The following is an 18,944-nucleotide window of genomic DNA, read 5'->3' on the forward strand; positions in this document are numbered from 1 at the left end:
AAGCCAGAGGTTTTTTTATGGAACAAACTGAACTTTTAAGTAGTTGTGTAAAATTTAATGGTCATATAAATTCAATGTTTTATATATATATATAATCTTTGAATGAATAAAAGTTGAACTTTTTTAAAAATTCTAGTTCTGAAAGAAATGATAAAAGAAGTTACTTCCATGCAGAGTTTGGTTGTACATATTGCCACAAGTCTGTCTGAGCAGTCCCTACATTCTTCCATCATTTCTACTCAAGGAATTCATATATTTCAGTGTTTCCAACATATTCAAGTTCCAACTCAGGTAAAAATCATAATTCAGCTTCATTTAGAAGTTATTTAAAACCATAGAATCTTATTCCGATTAATTTTGCTTGAATTTTGAAATATATGGAATGTTTAGAGCTGCATTTTATCAGCTTCCAAATTTAGTCCTTTTACTTACGTTTAAAATCGATGTTGGTGGTTGTTGTTGTTGTGTTTGTTTGTTTTTTTTAAGATGGCATAGACGTATACTTGAAACTTTCAAGAATTTCCTGGCTAAAATTATTGTTTTTTTTTTCAGGGGCAAAGATATGAAACTCTTGACTCCATAATAAAAAACAAATTTGACTTCAGTTTACAGAAATTCTGTGATCTTGATCTCCATCAAATTGCAAAGGAAACAGAAGGATTTGTAGCTAGAGATTTTACAGTCTTAATTGATCGTGCCATCCATTCATGCATTCTTAGGAGGGGAACTTGTAAAAAAGAAGGTATATGTGTGCTATGACTTTAATCTAATACACTTTAAAATGTTTAAATGATTTTGTAACACAAAGCCATTATACATAAAAAATAAAGGGCAAGGGTTTTTTCTTCTTCTATTTGATCATATGTAATTTTTGGAGACTGTCTGAGGCAGGTCCCACTCGTATGTTTATTGAAGGTATATATATAAAGATATTGGATCCTTTCACAAATGAATTATGATATGCTTTTCCTTAAGTGCTTGAGTAGTGACTCTTAACAAATGTAGTTGTTCACACCTTGCAGATAAATTGTAGGGTAAGGAAGGTGTTCTTAAATTTTGTACAGTCTTAACCATCCAAAATAATAAATAAGAGTTGTCAGAACCCTAATGAAGAAACTGTTGGCTTTGCTCTGACATGGCCTCAAATGCAGGAGCTATTTGTTGTGGCCAGCCAGCTGCCAGTGGAGCTGGCAGCAGTGAGGAGGTTGGGGAGGAACATGGGCCAATCATGGAGTCTGGGGAAGGCTCTGATGAGGGCTCTGTGTTGGAGACAGAGGCAGAGAGGTGGCCAGAGCTGTATGCCAGTTACCAGTTGCCTTCAGTCAGTGAGGCAGTTGAACAGCTGGATCCTGTTCCCAGTTTGCACATGTGCAGAGTTGCCAGATGAAGGGAACAGCTAAAGAATAGGGGTCGACTTGTGAGTAAGGCCACAGGTAGACAATGAATGGGCCTTTCCAGAGGAAATAAAAGTGGAGTGAAAGGGAAGTGGGGTTTGCAGGAAACAATTGGCTTGTGACTCTCCAAGACTCTTTGTCAAGTTTTGCAGATGTTGGCCTCTCAGCTCTCCAAGCCAGATAAGGTCTGTGACTATAAGTCCTCCCTTGAAAGACTTTGCTGGATGTGAATGAGCAGAATTCACAATAAATAAAAGGGAGCTTTGTTGGGACAAGGGGTTTGCTTCACGCTCTCGGGAAGCCTAGGTCAGAACACTGTTGAAGGAAGATCCCAGCATTGGTATCCTATTCACAGCCCTATCCTGTGCCCAACAGCTCAGTCAAGACTGTCCATATTCAGGTGGAATTGAAGCAATATGACTCTGCCCAAATTTCTTGCAACTGTTTAAGTCAGCAATCTTTAACTTTTCTGGCTTGGCAAACTGGCGGGGGGAGGGGGAGGGGGGATTGTTCTGTGTGAGTTGTTTGACCATTTGTGCAAGTGACAGGTATGGATGCCTACCACTCACACAAATGGAGTTTTGTGCACAAACAGGGGTGCCCACTCACCCACCGTTAAAACCTCCATTGTATGAGATATTCACAAATACTTTGTGTGTAATTTAGTATTCCAATGTAATACATGTTCTTCTCTGTTTTCACAGATTTGGTTCTATCAACTTTAGATTTCCAAAAAGCTATACAAGGTTTCACCCCAATATCTTTGAGAAACATTAATCTCCATAAACCTCAGAATTTGGGCTGGGATAAAATTGGTGGTCTTAAAGAAATGCAACAAATACTTAAAGATACTATCCAGTTACCTGCAAAGGTATTTTTATGTGGGTGCTTTTGAGATCCAAGACAATTCCTTTATCATTCTATTTTGTCTGTGAACAATAACAAAGATTTCTGAAATGTTCTAGCTTAAAAAACAACAGTTTCATAACCTTAAAAGGGCATGTGTATGTATAAGTTGCATAAAGCAATTGATAATTATTGGGCTTAATGTGTATTATAATTATTATAATACACCTAATAATTATAATACACCTAATAATTATAATACACCTAATAATTATAATACACCTAATAATTATAATACACCTAATAATTATAATACACATACTAATTATAATACACATTAATGCACATTAAAATAAGTACAAAAACATTCATCATATGTAAAAAGCAAAAACATTTTATTACAGTTGAAAGAAATATAATTAAACAAAAGTCCTAGTTTTTTTTAAAGAAACTACATTTTTTCCAGAATTGTTATTGTGGAGATTGTTATGTTAATTCTATAGATAATTAGGAAATACTCTAGCAAGCACAGAAAAACAGCAACAAGAGTCAAATGAGTGTTAGGCAGAGTTTTTATACTTTTAAAAGCAGATAATATTTCTGATATGTTCTATTTCCAGTATCCAGAATTATTTGCTAATCTACCCATACGGCAAAGAACAGGAATCTTATTATATGGGGCTCCAGGAACAGGAAAAACTTTATTAGCAGGTGTAGTTGCCCAAGAGAGTGGAATGAATTTTATCAGCATCAAGGTAATAAATTGAACTTTTATAAAATTCCTGAAAGTGCTAAGATAACGAAAGACTTTTTAAAATATGCAAGAAGCAATTTTGAATCTGTTTTGCAACTATCTGTGTATACAATTAAAGTACATTAATAAGTGATTATAGAAAAGCCTTTGATTGCAGCCTTGACAAGCTAGAAATATAGAAAATTGGTGGCAAAAAAGGACACATGATCCATTGTATCAGCCTTTTGATGAGTTTTTGTTTTTATTTTGTTTTTAATTTTTTTTATTATTTATATTATGGTCTTGCCACACAGTCAGCCAGATGTTCAGAGTGGATTTGGCATTTTTGTTTGCCAATCAAATCCTGGTCCCAAAGACCAGTGATAAGCAAAGGTGAATGTTTGATGGTGTTACAAATATTGTTATGGGATGTATTTATTTTGTTTTATTATTTTACTTCGCTTTAAATTTTGAATTAAAATATGAAATGTGTTCAGAAAAATGGGCATCACAGAGCCATGTATTCTCCTTGTGAGATACTTATGTACAGGTCAGGAAGCCACTGTACAGATAGATCATGGTGAAACAGACCAGCTGCAGTCTGTTGGCAAAGGAGTGCGAGAAAAGTTGTATATACATTCTCCTTAATTCATTCATCCTATATTTGAAGTACAAACTAATTAAAGGTCAACTGGAAGAAGATAGCTATGGTTTTAAAACTAAAAGATGAAACATCAATAATCTGTGCTACTGTGAAAACACATTCCTGATAGCCGAAAACATAGGTATCCTCGACCTACAATCATCCAATCGGTGAACATTCGAAGTTATGGTGTTGCTGAATGAATGCTTGTTACAACTGGTCTTCAGAGTTGCGATTGTCCTAGCAACCCCTTGGTTGCATTACTGCAAGGGTGTCAAACTCGCAGCGTCATGTTGCCATCAGGTGAAGCTTTGCGATGTTTCCTCCCTTTGCGGAGCTGGGGTGGGTGTGACCTGCGCGTGATGCATCCGACCTGCAGGCTGTCAGTTTGACACTCCAACATAAAATAGTTTAGCTGTTTGGTAACCTGTTTGCACTTAGGCCATGTTGCCGAGCAGCCACAGTCATGTGATTGCCACTTGTAACTTCCTGCCAGCTTTCTCAAAAAGTTAATGGAAAGGAAAGGAAAGGACAGAGAAGATCATAAATTGCTGGGGTAAGTCTTGCCTACCTGTGCACACTCTCCCAACCCTCTGCATGTGTGTTGCCAGCCCCTCATGCACTGCATTTACTCCTACACCCTATTTCCAAACCATATGGCACCTCTCATACACTTTCTCACACCAACCCTGATCTGCATAGCATCTTTCACTCAGCCCCCAACCTGTGCAGTGGCTCTCTCACACCCGTCCCCACAACCTTTGTGGCATTTCTTACACACTCCTTCACTTCCCCTACTCGCTTCCCAACCACGTAGTGCCTCATTCACCTCGTTGTGACCCTCCTCACACTATGCTGTATCTTTCATATGCGCTTCACAACTCACGCAGTGCCTCTCACACATCCCTCAGACCACACAACCTCCCCGATCCACATGGCTTATCTTGCACACTTACTCGCGCCCTTCTGCTTGGTATGCAATGCATCGCCTCACTCTGTCTCTAACCTAGAAGCAGACATTTATATATCTGTTGCCTGGCATTTGCAACTTCTGCTTTGGTAGTTTCCCCACTGACTTTAGTTGTAGGAAGCTGACAAAAAGTTGCCTTACCTAACAGCTGAGTGATTCAGTTATCAACAGCATCTGAGGCTATCACTAAGCGAAGAAGTCATGCTTTGCAACTACATTGCTTAGGAATGAAAATTCTGGTCCCAACTGCTATCTTAAGTTGAGGACTTACTATACAATGATCTGCAAGCTGGAGTAATATCAAGATGCACAGTGAAAAAAAATGAAACTGAAATTAAATATAAAGAAGATCAAACTAAGGGCGACAGCTAGAACCAGCTTTAAAATTGGCAAACAAAATATCAAAGTGGTGGATAGCTTCTGCCTTTTAGAATCAACTATCAACAAGAAAGGATCAAGCAGTCAAACAATTGGTTATAAGCTAGCAGTTGCTAGGCAACCAATATTTATTTAACATGATGAGAACATCACAGATTAGAAGTAAACCTATGTACACAGTCCCCATAATTATAAATAAAGCTTCTATGGGGGTATTGCAGTTGCCTCATAATTGGATGTCCAATTCAGCTACTCAGGTGATCACCTCTGGTGTTGCTTCATGCAGACTACCATGCAGGCCATGAGAAACAAATCTAAATGCTGGGATGTTTCTATACTTACAAAGATCAGAATGATGGAAGCTTTGTGACACTGTGAAACTGAAAGATGGATTTGAAGAAGGGTTGGAAGAGTATTGATGCTTTTGAACTTTGGTGTTGGAGAAGACAATACAGTGGACAGCCAAGAAAACAAATCGATGGATTAAGGAATAAATAAAGCCATAATTCTCACTAAAGGCACAAATAAGACCTAAGTGCAAATTATCCTACCTTAAAAATACCATGCAAATGCTTAGCTTTCTGGAACAGGCTCTAATTCTGGGAAAGGAAAGAATGACCAACAGCAAATCAGATGGACTCAATTATGTGTTGATGGATATATCATTTCAATATCTGGAGGGGAAATTATAGACATATTGTCATGTATAATATCATGTGGTTGCTTGGAGTTGACAGTGATGTGATGCTCCATAATCATCAGTCAATCAATTCAAGGAAATTGAACGGGCAATTTTATGTAATCATGCCAGCAAAACTCAATAGAATATTGAGAGTAACATCTATTTCAATATAGATTTATTACTTAACTGTAAAATGTTTCTATATAATTTATCTTTTGTCCATTGGTTTTTCTCAGTAATTTTAACTTATCCCAATAATTCAAAATTTAAAAGTTTTGTATTATTGTTATATTTACGGTTCAAAAGAATCCTTATTCTTGTCTATTCCTCCTTCATCATCTTTGAGAAGTATGGATTCTTGACAGTTTGAATGTTGCAGTAGAAAAGTGAGATAGAAAGATTTTAAAACAATATACATTTAAAAGTGTGTTAGAAATATTTTAAGTCAACTGTTATTTTTAAAATCACTTACTAGTGCAATTGTTTTTCACTTGTACTATATAACTTGGTTTTTTGGGTTTTTTTGGAACATTTACCATTTTCTTTTTTGCAGGGACCAGAACTGCTCAGCAAATACATTGGAGCAAGTGAACAGGCAGTTCGCGATATATTTATCAGGTTGGGTCCAGTAATATGGTGTTTCCCTGAGTCTATTTTTATGATTATTGCAAAAAATAGTAACTGAATTTGCTAAGGAGTGATCTGAGAAAGACAGGTCAAGAGGGTTATGAAAGAAATGAAATTGAGCTAGTCTTCGACTTACAACCATTCATTTAGTGATGCTCTAAGATGCGTCACTGGAAAAAAAATGATTTAAGACTGTTTTTCACACTTACAACCACTGCAGTACCCCCATGGTCACATGAACAAAATTCAGTTGGGCAATTGGCATATTTTTATAACAGTTGTGTTCTGGGATAATATGATCACCTTTTACAACCTTCTGACAAGCAAAGTCAATGGGGAGTCAAATTCACTTTCGCGACCATGTTACTAACTTAACTAGTGACTCACTTAAGAAAGATTGCAAAAGGGTGCAAAACTCACTTAACAACTGTCTCGCTTAGCAGTGGAAATTTTGGGGCCAGTTGCAATAGTAAGTCGAGGACTACCTGTAGCAGGATTTGCTAATTTCACATTTTCACTTTTGGTAGATGATATTTTGTTTCCTAAGTCTGATGTGTATTTATATTGCAGAGCTCAAGCGGCCAAGCCATGCATACTTTTCTTTGATGAATTTGATTCTCTTGCTCCTCGAAGAGGTCACGATAACACTGGTGTAACTGACCGAGTTGTTAATCAGCTGCTGACTCAATTAGATGGTGTAGAAGGCTTAAAAGGTATGTGTGTATGCATGGTCCAAAACTAATCATAAAAGCAAAGTAAAACAAATATAGTAATTAAAACAATAACATTACATTGTTAAAAAGTCTGAAATGGTAATTTGAAGGTGCTTTAGGTGGTTTCTAGAAACCATGGTTACTGATAAAATTTTTGCAGCTTTCTGAGAATATACATAAAGGAAGAGCATAAATCTCATAATCAGAGGAGCCGTTTAAATTATTGACAAATTAGGTTGTGACTTTTTATCCTTATTTTGCATATAATAGTTGTTTAAATAACATAATGGCAGCTTTCATACATAAGTCTAGGGTATCTGCTAGGTAACATTTTCAGCGGGGTTTTGAGTGAAGTATCTTTTTTGTTTATATAGGTCCTTGGGTGGTCTGTTGGTCTTGTGAACAGTTGAATCACAAGCCTGATTGAATCACAGGATTAGTGGAATCACAAGACTGATTCTGGTCTTGTGACTTCTGACTGATTGCTGTGAGGCATGAAATTCAGTTGGTAAGGGGCCAGTCAGTTCTGTGGTTGATTAGTGATTTGGGTGGTCCAACTTCCTTATTAGTCCATAAGCTGGTTTTAAGTCAATGTGTTTGTTGATGGACTTGTTGGTAGAATGCCAGGCTTCAATATATTCAACTTCATTCCAGTTGAGCTGGTGTTGTTTGTTGATGGTGTGACTGGCGATCAGGGACTTTAGGTCTTGCCGTTTGACAGTCAGCTAGTGTCCTTGGATTCTGGTTTTTTACTGCCATTCTATCTGCCCAATGTAGAACTGGTTTACAATTGTTACAACTGATTCTATATATTATATTTTGGTGCTATCTTCCATCCATGTTCTGTCTTTGAGCTTTGTAAGTTCCTATCTGAGTGTGAATGTGGGTTTGTGGGCTATTGTTATTCCAAGAGATTCCTGAGAGATTAATTTTTTTAACCTGAAAAGGTGAAATCAGGCATGTCAGGTAGAGATTCATCAAGCCTTAACATGGGGTTTGCTGCATTGAGATATACTGTAGATAGAAATACAGTAAATAGATTTATTTAATAACTTTAAATCAATAAAAATAAAGAGTCTCCAATCCCTTGTAGTTATGCTAAGGTTTTGCAATTCCCAAGAGCTGCCCTGAATTGCAGAAAAGCATAGAATGGCATAATAGTTTTAAAAAACCAATATGTCCCTATTCCTCAGCCTTATATAATCTATCACTATTTTATGTACACTGAGAGCTTATGCACTGGGATAAATCCCTTGTATGTCTAATAACACTTGGATAATAAAGAATTCTAATTCTAATTATTCTAAAGTCACTGGCAATTATTAGTACTGAATTTGGGAATTGAGAAATGAAACCTAATACATAGATTCAAAGCAATCCTACCCGCCATTAATTTGGATGATGTGACTGTAGGATGGGAAATAAACCTTTATCATAATCTGATTAGTTTGATCAGCTTCCAGAGGAACAGCCATGATTACATTGTTAACATAAAATAGTCAGGGTGTGAGAGTATGTCACATCAGAAATCAAATATAACAATTAAAATAAATAATTAAATAAAATAGCAAAATAAATAAAAAACCCAGTAATTATTACATTCTCGTGTCTGATACGATCACAAAGATGATTGGCAGATATATAATAACACATATTCTTAATTCTATTCTAGGAGTTTATATATTGGCAGCCACTAGTCGTCCTGATTTGATTGACCCTGCTCTTTTGAGACCCGGTCGATTGGATAAGTGTCTATACTGTCCACCTCCTGATCAGGTAAAGAAATAAAATACTATGCCAGATGTTACATTAGGGAAAACATGTTTTTCCTCTGTAAAATAAAAAGGCAGAATGAAACATATTTCCTGACAATCACTAGTATTGAATGAAATCAGTGATAGTATGTTCTTGTTTTAACCTGTTGTAAACATGAAGTTAGACCAGTTATTACATAATTACTGTATTTTTCAGAGTATAAGACGCACCGGAGTATAAGACGCAGCAAGGTTTTGAAGAGGAAAAATTTAAAAAAAAAGGTTTTGCACTCTACAAACCTCCCAAAAATAACCCATTTTTCACAAAAATGGGCCCATTCCCCCCCCTCCCGAAAAAGGCATGAATATCCTTTAGGGAGCTTGCAGAGTGCTCCTGGGGTGTGGTGGTGGCAAAAACAAGCAAAAAACAGCCCATTTTTTGTGAAAAAGGGGGGGGCATGGATAGCCTATAAGAAGCTTATAGAGTGCTCCTGGGGGCTGGGCGGGGGGGGGGGTAAAATTGAGCAAAAAAACAGGCTGCCTTCCCCAGCCCCTAGGAGCTCTCTACAAGCCTCATACACGCTCTGCGCGGCCATTTTGGTGAAGGGGGCAGGGTTTTGGGAGGTAAACATAATGCTGTATTCAGTGTATAATACACATCCAGATTTTTAGCTTCTTTTTTGAGGGAAAAAGGTGCTTATACTCTTATACTCTTATACTCCTCAAAATACGGTATGACCTCCAAGTCTACTGATTGTATTATTGTATTGTATTACCATCTCAGATGTCAAACAGGCAGCCAGGTAATTATAACCCTATGCAGTAGCTTCTTCCCTTGGCTCAGGCTTTGTAGACACTCATAGTTTTAAATAGTGTTCAAAAATTAAGCCTTGGAAACTATCTAATATTAAATATTTTAACTGAAAGTTTTAATTTCATTCACTAAATGTTTATTTCTGTAAGTGACATTGGGGATATAATCATAAGAGAGAATGTTATATCTTGTCAGAATTTTAAGTTAAAGATTAATCATTCTTATTTAGATCTAGGTAACCTTTAGTTGAGAAAAAAAAAATGGAAATGTTTTTACTCTATAAGTAAAACTATAACTATAACTATAAACTATGTCATTTATTTCCTGTATCTTTTTGTGTGCTGCCTTCATGTCAGCAGAGTCCCTTTTCCTGATTAACAAGAGTTTCTAAGGCTAAGAATCCATTCCTTAATAACAACGTTTCTTCTAATTTTCTAAAGGCTTCCCGATATGAGATTTTAAAAGCTCTGAGTCATTCTCTCCCTTTGGCGCATGATGTGGATTTTCAGTATTTGGCAGCAAAAACTGAGCATTTCACTGGGGCAGATTTAAAAGCTTTATTATACAATGCCCAATTAGAAGCAGTGCATGCTAACTTGAACTCAACTTTGCCCCACGTAAGTATGTAGAAATGTAAAAACTTTCCTTAGCCTTTATAATTAAATATTATTTTGACTTCCCTGCACTGTAAAATAGTTATGAAGTCGAGGTTAGTATTGTAAACTTTTGGCTTTGAAAAACAAATTTCCCACACATTTCTATAGAAATTCCAATGATTTAAAAACTTCACTCATAACTATTTTGTTATTGAATATTGTTCCGTCAATAGACTACTGAAAATATGCAGGCTGTAGATTTGTAGAATGGGCGTTGAATTGAATTTTGAATTTTAATTTTAATAAACTTATATGTTGCCCAATCCCGAAGGACTCCGGGCGGCTTACATAAAAGACAATTTTAAAAGTACTAAAAAGTTTTTAAAAAATACTGGTTGGTTTCTTACCTAATACGCCCCTTCTCTGGGCAGGTGGAGACAGCAGCCATGCATAGTTAACACTGCCAGTAACCAATAGGACATAAGTTCACCAAAATAACGTCATAGCCTCTGAAGAGTGTCCTCCTGCTTTCTTGATGAAGGAGATAAGTAGACTGCTGTGCTCTACCTGAATGCGGTTGTTTGTCCAATGTCCTTTACTATCGCCTCTCTGTGACCTAGGCACGCACGAATAATAGGGTGGAGATGGCTGCTGTCTCCACCTGCCCAGAGAATGGGCGTATGAGGTAAGAAACCAACGCCCATTCTCCCAAGTTGGTGGAGACAGCAGCCATGCATGGGACATACCAAAGCTTGGCTTGTCCACGGGTGGGAATGCGAAGGCCTAGGGGACCAAAGAGGGGAGAACCTGTTGAAAAACTCGCCTTCTGAAGGCCGCATCAGCAGATGTGTATCTATCCACTTTGTAGTGGCGGATAAAGAGAAGAGTAGTCCAAGTGGCCACCCTGCAGATTTCTTCCATCGAGGCTTGTGTAGTCCAAGCTGCCGAAGTTGCCGCATTTGCGTGTTGAATGTGCTGTGATGTTGGATGGTGGAGCGAGATGATGAACTAGGTAAGCCCTTGATATGGAAGATCTGATCCACCACCCTATCATTGAAGAAGAAGCCTTAAGCCCTTTCTTGGTGGGATGGAAAGAAATGAAAAGGGCCCCAGTGCGTCTGAAGTCAGCTGTCCTGTCAATATAGATCTTCAGTGCACGACGCACATCCAACGTGTGCCACTTGAGCTGGTGAGTTGGATTAGGGCAAAAATTTGGAAGGATCAGATCCTGAGCACGATGGAAGGCCGAATTTACCTTAGGGGTAAAGGTGGGATCAAGTCAAAGGACCACATGATCCAGATGGAAAACACACAAATCAGACCTGATGGAAAGAGCCACCATTTCCGACACACGCTTAGCTGACGTGACAGCAACAAGAAAGACTGCCTACATTGTGAGGTGGGGGCAGACCTCAGAGGTTCAAATGACGATTCGGTAAGGAAGTCCAGGACTTTGGCGAGGTCCCATGATTGGAAGTTGGAGTGGTGAATGGATCCCTGATGAAGTAGAGACCTGATCATGGGCAGCCGCCATGGTGGACCCACTGAGAGATTGATTAGTTCCACATACCATGGATGGCACAGCTAATGGGGAGCGATTAGGATGAGCTCCTCCTCCTCTTCTAGTTTCTTGTGAATCACCCTCTGTATCAGGAGGAAGGGAGGGAAGGCATACAAAAGACCGGGAGGCCCTCTGCACCTTAAGGCATCCGTCCCTTCCACGCCTGGCATTGTGTAGTGAGAGAAGTACCTGGTCAGCTGTTTGTTGGATCTCCTTACGAAGAGATCCAGAACTGGGGTCACATACCTCATGGTCAACTGTAGGAAGATGCGACGGTTCAGGCTCCATTCCGGCTCCATTCTGCAGGGTCGATTGTCATGCAACTCAACCAGTCTGCCTGGACGTTGTCGATGCCTGAAATGTGTTCGGAGCATAGAGAGAGAAGGTTGGTTTCCTTCCAGGCGAAAGGCCAAGTCCATTAGCGAGACGGCTCTCGTCCCCCCCTTAGCAATAGCAACAGCAGTTAGACTTATATGCCGCTTCATAGGGCTTTCAGCCCTCTCTAAGCGGTTTACAGAGTCAGCATATTGCCCCCAACAACAATCCGGGTCCTCATTTTACCCACCTCGGAAGGATGGAAGGCTGAGTCAACCCTGAGCCGGTGAGATTTGAACAGCTGAACTGCAGAACTGCAGTCAGCTGAAGTAGCCTGCAGTGCTGCATTTAACCACTGCGCCACCTCGGCGGTTGACATGCACATTGGCCGTCGTGTTGTCTCTGAGAATCAGTACATGGGAGTTGCATACTGATGATTGGAAGTGGAGGAGGGCCAGCTGAATCACCCTCACCTCCAGCCAGTTCATGCTATGGGCAAGGTCGGAGCTGGACCACAGACACTGGGCTACTAGAGAGTCCAGGTGAGTGCTCCATCTGGTGAGACTAGCATCTGTCGTGACTACGAGACAAGGGGGCTCCCTGAAGAGGAACCTCTGGGAGATAGCCAGGGAGATCCACCAGTCTAGGGAGAGGATGACCTCTGGTGTCAACCTGACCTTCACTAAGGAGCAACTGCTGTTGGTCCTCTGGTATGGCAATAGAAACCACTGGAGGCAGCGGCTGTGAAGCCATGCCCAGGGGACGATGGAAAAACATGAGGCCATCTTCCCTAGTAACTGGGACAGTAGAATCAGTGGAACCTGTTGCTTTCTCCATACCTCATTGGCCAGATCTCTGAGACTGAGTTGTTGTTCCAGGAAGACCCTGTCCTGAACAGAATCTATCAGGGCTCCCAGATGGACCAACCGGAAGGTGGGAACTAAGTGGCTCTTATCTCAGTTTATGGAGAAGCCCTGATCCTGAAGGACCTGGATGGTCATCTGGCAGTCCTGAAGAACCTGGTTGTGAGACCTGGACAGCAAGAGGATGTTCGTCCAGGTAGCACAATATTCTTACGGGTCTGGCTCGGAGGTGGGCGGCTACCACCGCCTGTATGGTGAAAATCCTTGGGGCAGAAGACAGTCTGAAGGGCAGAGCCCAATACTGGAAGTGGTTGCCTGCATAAACAAACCTCAGGAACTGCCTGTGTTGTTTGAGAATGGGTATGTGGAGGTAAGCCTCCGTGAGATCCACTGAGGTGAGGAGATCATTCTTGTGGACAATCGAGGATATATAGGAGAGAGTGCATTTTGAATCTCCTGTATCTGATGAATTTGTTGAGGAATTTGAGATCGAGGATTACTCTCCAGCCCCCCAAAGACCTTGGCACGATAAAGAGACGAGAGTAGAACCCCCTGGCCTGGAGGCACAGGCTGAATGGCCCAAATATGGAGCAGGTGATGGATGACCTGCTCCACCAAGAGCCTCTTGAGAGGATCCTTTGAAATGGGGCACGTGACAAAGTGGTTCGGAGGGCTGGTGTGCACATCCAAGGCTAGACCGAATCAGATGGTGGACCTGATCCTGATCGGTGATGTCGTCCCAACGATCCATGAAGGCTGCTAGACGTCGCCTGATAGGGAGGGACTCCAGGCAGTCTCTTCTGTCTCTTAAATTATCGATTGGAATTATACCTGAAGGATTTCCTGGGAGGGAAACTTTGATTGTTTCTTCCAATTCTATTGGGGAAGGGGGGTCCCTGTCTGGGAGGAGCCTGACATTGTGGACAGGAGTTGGATAAACCCCCGTCCTGCCCTTGAAAAGGCTGCCTACGATAGGATTGGTTACGATTATCCTGTTTTTTGGTGGCAGCCTGGACAACCTTCCATTTGTCTTTTGATTCCACTAAGAGGGGCTCTAGAGGGGACCGAAAAGAAGACTGGAGGAATAGGCTGAGGAGGCGAACCTCCATTTTGCCCGGACATTAGCCTGCCATTGCTTAAGCCAGAGGAGCCGGCGGGATGTGACGGAGGAAGCTATGGATTTGGAAGTGAAGCGGGCCGCATCCAAGGATTCGTCCGCGGTGTATTCTAGGGCCACTTTTAGCTTGTTGATATCTAGAATCCCTAGGGGAAATCCTTGCCTGGAGCTGTCTGAGCCACAGGAGAGCAGAATGGCTAAAGAAAGAGGCTGATGTAGCGGCTCGAACGGCCCACGCAGCAGCCTGATGCCCCTTGACGAGCGTCTGCTCAAACCGCTTGTCTTCAAGGCACAAGGTCTCCTCGGGAGCTGCTGATGCTGCATTAGGGGATGATAAACTCACCACCGGTAGGTCAATGGAGGGTACCTCAAGTGCCTTGGAGAGTTCCGGTCCCATGTTATACAGGTGCTTGTCCAAGGTATTAGAGAGAGGACCTGTACCTGGTGACACCCACTGCCTGGACCACGTCGATGAAGAGTCTGGGTAATGGAATCATCTCCTTTTCCACCTTGAGCTGAATGAAGAGAGGATCAGTGGTGTCTGTTTTGTCTGCTTCGGTGTTCTGAGGAGCCTTGGGAGCCGGGATGCCTGCAATCTTCTTTGCCTTAAATAGAAAAGAGCGAAAAATAGCAGGTTTAAAGAGGCCAACAATTGTAGGTGGGTCTGGAGGGAGACCCTTGTCTTCAGAGAGGTCCAAATCTCTGGCAGGAAGACGGATGGTTGACTGGAGGTGCCAGGTAACTTGTATGATGTGGAAGCCGAAAGGTCTCTACATCTGGAGCTGTAAGAAGAAGATCTGCGTGGGATGGAATGTGAAGAAGACGACCTGTGTTTGACGCTCACAGCTATGCCATGTTCAATGGCATTGGAAATGATCGTGGCCACATCTGGTGTGTAGGGAAGTGGCCTTAAGGGAGTGATGCCCAAGGTCTGGGATAGAGGTTCTTCATCAGGAGTGAAACTTCTGTCATTACCAGATTCCTCCCCACTTATTATTTTGTTTCAAAAGTGTCTTTCCTTGCGGTTCCCCAAACTTTTCGAGGGAGGAAGAGGAGGGCTAACCTCAACCGGCCTTTGAGGTTGGAAAGGGTGAGGTTCCACATGTTTGGTCTTTCCCTTGGCCTTCCTGGGGGCGCTTGGGAGACCCTGCCATCCTCCTCTGCTGGGGTGCCTATAGCAGGCTGTGACTAGTCCTGGGAGCTTTGGGCAAGTATTCAGCTGGAGAAACCTCAGCAATGGACCTGCAGCTAGAGGCCCTGGGTTGTGGGGATCCAGCTGGAGGAATTGGGTCCTGGGGCTCTGCAGGGGCCTGTAGCGCCTGGTTGGGAGTGACAGTCATGGCCAGTACTCACTGTGGTGGAACAAGATGGCCACCCGAAGATTCCTGCTGAAACAAAATGGCCACTGAGGCAAGAAGTCTATGGACCAGATGGCAGCGTGGCCAAGGGAATAGCAAGCAGACAGTGCTGGTAGTGGGGTGCTGCGGAGAGCCGGCGCAGTGAATAGAACTGCAGGGATGCCTGCTGTGGTGGTGGCAAAGGCGGTGGCGGCGGTTGTGGCGGCGGTGGCTCTAGCGGTGGCAGCAGTAGCGGCTGAGACAGGAAAGAGCACTGCCTATTCTGCGGTGGCCTCCAACGGCCGGTGCCAGGCAGCAAAGCCACAAGGAATCCCTTCAGGTAGCAGAGAGCCCTGAACGATGGAAGTCAGGGAGCTGCCTCGTGGCTCAGCTTCTTCCTTGGAAGAGTGAATAGTTGTAAGCTCCCGACAGGGCATTAGCACCGCAGAACTAGGTTCCCCTGCTTTGCAGGGCCAATTAAAGGCAGGGAAGATTAGGAGAAAGCTAAATTTGAAAATAGCCAATTTCTATATTTTTTGTGAAATTAAGTTGAGGAGAGAGCAATTAGAACAGTCAGTCCTAATCAAACTGAGTCTAAAAATGCTTGCAAAGGTTTTTATATAAAATCAGTAAATGCTAAACATTTGAATTGTTTCTAATTAAAACCTAGTTCATGCTAATTTAAGATATTTCTGTTTGATATACCTTTTATGTGTGATGAGGATAAGATTCTGAAGGCAATTTTTAAGATTATTAAAGTAGAATTAGCAATTGAAACCGAAGGAGCAGTAACACAACATACAAGGAAAGGGGTAAAAAATAAAACGCTTAAGATCAAACACAGGCATATGTATTTAATGTTTATTATATTCATATGGTTTTTATGTTTTATTATGGATTGGGATTTAATTCTTGGAAGGTGCCTGAATTTGCTATAAGCTAGGTAGCTACGTATATAAATGTGCTAGATGGGTGGGTGGGTGGGTGGTGGTTGATGCATGGATGGATGGACAGGGAGACAGGGAGAATATTTTATCACCTAGTCCAAAGCTTAGCAGGGAGGGAGTAGACTATCATTTCTTAGGGAGGAGATCATATATTCTAGGAGGTTCTAATTTTATTTATTTTCTCCTCAGGAGATAGGTTCCAGCTCAGATAGTGATCTTAGTCTATCTTCAATGGTTTTCTTAAATCAAAGTAGTGGATCAGATGATTCTGGCAGAGATGGAGAAGGAGGCTTGGAACAATCATTAACTTCCCTTGAGCTGTGTGATCTGCTTCCTGAGGATCCAAGATCTAACATCTATCGCCTTTACTTTGGCAGTTCCTATGAATCTGAACTTGGCAATGGGACTGCTTCAGAAATGGTAAACTTTCCCACTTTGCTTAATTGCTTGTTAAAAATCATACAATTGATTTGGAAGGAACATTTAATTTAGCCAAATAAAATTCAGGTTTCTTTTTGGGAGTGGTAAAATAAATAAAAATAATTCCATGTGTATAAAATCAGCAGAAGGCAATTTGAGTTTGCTTCTCTGGCTCGGTACTTGTTCAAAGAATTTTGTATTCCACTCAACACTTAGCATTGTTGTGACCAAAAAGTTGCATATTTTAAAAATCAGTTAGACCCTTTTGTACTTCTCCTCCTCAGCTTCTATTTCATTTTAAAAAAGAAAGCTCTGCATTGAATCTGTTTCCCTGAATGATTGGTTGAAAAATGATAAGACTAGTGATTCAGATATAGAACATACAGCATATCAAATACAACAGGGGTCCCTAACCCCCAGGCCGTGGCCTGCTGGAAACTGGGCTACAAAAGCAGCAGACAAGCACCCGCAGCTCCATTTGCACAAGCGGCAAGCATGCGCACAAATCCATCCCTTCCCCACCCCCACTGCCCATCCACAGCCAGAAAGATTAGCCTGAAATACAATTAGGATTGATCTTTTCATAGATGCTTGTGCTATACAACGAAAATAGAAAAAGAATGCTCTGTACAAAAACTGTGATTAAAAATGTGGATACTACTATGCATGTGATACAAGTTTATTCTAAACTAGCAGACAATAATATTAACACCTCTAAATGAACAGATAGTACTAATACATATAAATTTCATTATAGACTTTTAAGTAAATTTAAAATCTTGATCAACAATCTTTGTTAGCCATCACTTAGTTCTATCCAACGCTTTTATTTCTTTTCATGGAAGAAACCAATGTAAGTTTGACTAACAACAGCTGCTTTACTTTTTGGACAAAGTGGTGAGAAATTATGAAAGTGAGTTGTTTCTTTTCTTTCCATGTTTTTCCTATTCTTTTTGTCCTAATCCACTCTGTGATATTTCTGAATATGCTCAAATTATCCAGTCTCAGAATGTTCCTCTGTTTCTTATCCTGCAAATTGCAAATTCAGTTGATCCTGAGCCTTTTCTTTCACTACTTCTCAGTAATACGAGGTGGCCTTTATTATTAACCATATCCAAACATTGCAAACCTCTTCTAGAAGACTCATACTGGAATGAGACAAACCTATCCTCAGAATGGTCAGATTATTACACTCTGGGAGAAGAATGGAATGTTTTGGAAAATGGAATATTCAGGCACTAGAACATTTAAGGTTTACATTTTTGCTTAATTATTTCCTGCAAGGTAATTTAAATATAAAGCACATATTCATGTATTAATTATTTTGCTTAAAATGAGTAGTTGGATAAAACATTTTGAAAGCTTATCTTATTGAATGTTCATTATGGTAAAGTTTTTATTGATATATTAATAACAAACGACATGGTTAACTGTTTTTATGTTTCCCCTTCTTCTCTTCATAGAGTTCTCAGTGTTTTTCAGCATCAAACTCCATAAACCATGAATTAACCAGCATAACTCTGAAGGATTTAGTATCTTCTCAGCCTCCAACCTTAAGAACCACTTTACAGGAAGGTTTTCAAGAATGTAATCAAGAACAAATAGAACAACTCAAGTCAGAAATCAGTGCCATCAAAGCTAACTACAAAAGCATGAATGGAGTAGGCGAAAACTATAATTTTCTTCTCAGAGACATATTTTTAGAAATGGTGTTACTAGCTTAGAGTCTTCAACCATGACCTAAACTAATATTTTAACAGTTTCCAAATATACATGTTATCTTAGTTCAGACCTTAAAAACAAGTATTTATGATGAGCATTTATTACTTATAAGCTTCAAATTAGTGTACTGTATTGACCCAATAGAAATTAGAAGGTCTAAGAATAGAAAAGGCTGTTGCACAAAGTTGCAAAATTGGAATATTTTTGAAGTGAGGAGGCACATTTGCCTTTTGTTTTTCTTTTCCACTTTTTCTTTCCCTGTACAACATCTTTTTATATATCCTATCTCAATCCAGCTTTCTTCCTTTTCTTTGGCTCTGTTGAAATGAGGAAGAGGAAGATGTGTGTATTTGAATGGCCCTATGAGAATGAGGAGAGAAAATTAATATTTGTAATTAATTAACATCACCTAGCTGACACTGACAGCTATGCAAGATCCTTACTGGTTAATAACTGAATCGGATACCTGAAATGTCACAACCATTCCATGTTATTTCATTGTTGCCAAGGAA

At 40.4% G+C, this 18,944-nt stretch overlaps 1 protein-coding gene across 4 annotated transcripts in view; it reads left to right on the forward strand.

The window, feature by feature from the left end:
* The window catches only part of PEX1 (peroxisomal biogenesis factor 1), a 39,442-nt gene that overhangs the window by 14,483 nt on the left and 6,015 nt on the right, over positions 1-18,944 (forward strand). For 2 of the 4 annotated variants that reach the window (XM_032235456.1, XM_032235457.1), the window contains exons 13-22: positions 137-291; positions 553-742; positions 2,099-2,265; positions 2,861-2,995; positions 6,200-6,264; positions 6,844-6,986; positions 8,659-8,762; positions 9,995-10,171; positions 16,480-16,710; positions 18,174-18,371. In XM_032235456.1, the coding sequence (XP_032091347.1) occupies positions 137-291; positions 553-742; positions 2,099-2,265; positions 2,861-2,995; positions 6,200-6,264; positions 6,844-6,986; positions 8,659-8,762; positions 9,995-10,171; positions 16,480-16,710; positions 18,174-18,371 (1,565 nt within the window). The other 2 variants (XM_032235460.1, XM_032235461.1) reach the window with 2 other exon arrangements.

Source organism: Thamnophis elegans, chromosome Z (assembly GCF_009769535.1).
Source record: "Thamnophis elegans isolate rThaEle1 chromosome Z, rThaEle1.pri, whole genome shotgun sequence".
In the NCBI taxonomy this organism is placed as follows: Eukaryota; Metazoa; Chordata; class Lepidosauria; order Squamata; family Colubridae; genus Thamnophis; species Thamnophis elegans.